At 45.3% G+C, this 1621-nt stretch overlaps 1 protein-coding gene across 1 annotated transcript in view; it reads left to right on the top strand.

Annotated features, from left to right (window-relative positions):
- LOC106536889 (gamma-aminobutyric acid type A receptor subunit pi) overlaps positions 1-1354 on the top strand; it is a gene marked incomplete at its 5' end in the record, with an annotated part of 6925 nt that extends 5571 nt beyond the window's left edge. Inside the window, 1 exon segment of the mRNA XM_014034235.1 lies at positions 644-1354. Within this exon segment, the coding sequence (XP_013889689.1) occupies positions 644-1012 (369 nt within the window).
- Positions 1355-1621: the final 267 nt, after the last annotated feature.

Here is a 1621-nt window from a genome sequence, read left to right as displayed (position 1 = left end):
CAAAATTTTCAGTTTTAAAAACTTTATTTTGAATAAAACTTTTGGCCCCAATTTAGCTCCATAAAAGTCCAGCAGGTTCTGGGTGCTTGGACTCAGTGAGGACCGTCCTCGTCTTTAATCCTGCTGTATGCAGATGATGTGGGCGGGTCTTGAGAGGGTGGGGGTGTGGCTTCTGTCAGATGTGTTGAAGAAAGAACTGAGTCCAAAAGTAAAAACTCTTTGGTCCATCAGACCCTCAAATGTGGTCCTGAGGGACTGACAGAACCAGATCCTGGATCTGAAATGACCTTCTGTTGTAGGGTTGTTGGGTGGTCCGGGCCCTAYGACAGAAGATCGGGGGGATTTCAGCATAAAGCTGCTGCTCTGGATCAAAAGGAGTCGGTTGAGGTGTTTATATGAGACGGACGTTAGCTTTTAGCTGATGTCATGCTAACTTCAGCTGAATCAGGATTTACTCTCCAGCTCTCATTAATGCTGTGACCACAGTCATTGTGTTCGTCGTAGTGGTTGCTGTCATCATCATCATCATCATCATCATCATCATCATCATCATCATCATCATCATCACCCTGTAATTACAGGTAAGCCCCCCCCCAACAGCAGTGTGTTCTGCTGACCCCCCCTCTCGGCTCTCCTCCTGCAGTACAGCCACCAGATGCAGGAGATGGAGGACGAGATGAACGGGATCATCACCACCATCACCAGCCACTCCCACCGAGCCAAGAGACGCAAGGAGCCTGCGGCCGCCTCGGCCCCCTCGGCCCCCGCCTCCACAGAACTCACCGTCGGCCCCTCCAGCCCCTCCGGCAGCGAACCCAAGCCCGAGGCGTCCCCCCCGGAGCCCACCAACTGGTGCCTCACTGCTCTGGCCACCATCCGCAAAATCCTGAGTTTCCTCAGCTGCTGCCACGTGGAGAACCCCCACCACATAGACAACTACTCCAGAGTGGCCTTCCCACTCTCCTTCATCATGGTCAACCTGCTCTACTGGACTTATTATCTCTACTTCTAGTACTTACAGCACGTGTGTGTACTGTGTGTACTGTGTGTGTGTACAGGAAGTGGTAACTGAAAGGGGTTTGTACAATTTATACATTTGGATTCATGAATGATGTAGCAAACTTTATCTKTGTTTTTGGAGGAAACTGCAGCTTTATTTTTAATCGCGATATACTCTTCTATAGTTGTCTCTGGTTTATTTTGAGTATAGCCCCCCGACACAGACGAGAGAAGAGCTGAAGCAGCTTAAATCCAATCAGACCTTCAGCTGTTTGTTTACAGAGCAAACAGAGAACAGGTGCTTCAGGTGCTTCGTTTGCTATTAATGATATTAATAATAGGGCTTGCCATATCAACTTACGCTCTCTCATTAAGGGAGAGCGTAAGTTGCTATTTAGGTAGCTAGCTAAATATTTAAGTTACTAGCTAAATATTTAAGTTGCAAGCTAAATATTTAAGTTACTAGCTAAATATTTAAGTTGCAAGCTAAATATTTAAGTTGCAAGCTAAATATTTAAGTTACTAGCTAAATATTTACGTTGTAACCTAAATATTTAGGTAGCTAGCTAAATATTTAAGTTACTAGCTAAATATTTAAGTTACTAGCTAAACATTTAACTTG

This window comes from Austrofundulus limnaeus, unplaced genomic scaffold (assembly GCF_001266775.1).
Source record: "Austrofundulus limnaeus strain Quisiro unplaced genomic scaffold, Austrofundulus_limnaeus-1.0 Scaffold2018, whole genome shotgun sequence".
Classification (NCBI taxonomy): Eukaryota; Metazoa; Chordata; class Actinopteri; order Cyprinodontiformes; family Rivulidae; genus Austrofundulus; species Austrofundulus limnaeus.
This window is presented reverse-complemented; position numbering and strand designations above follow the sequence as displayed.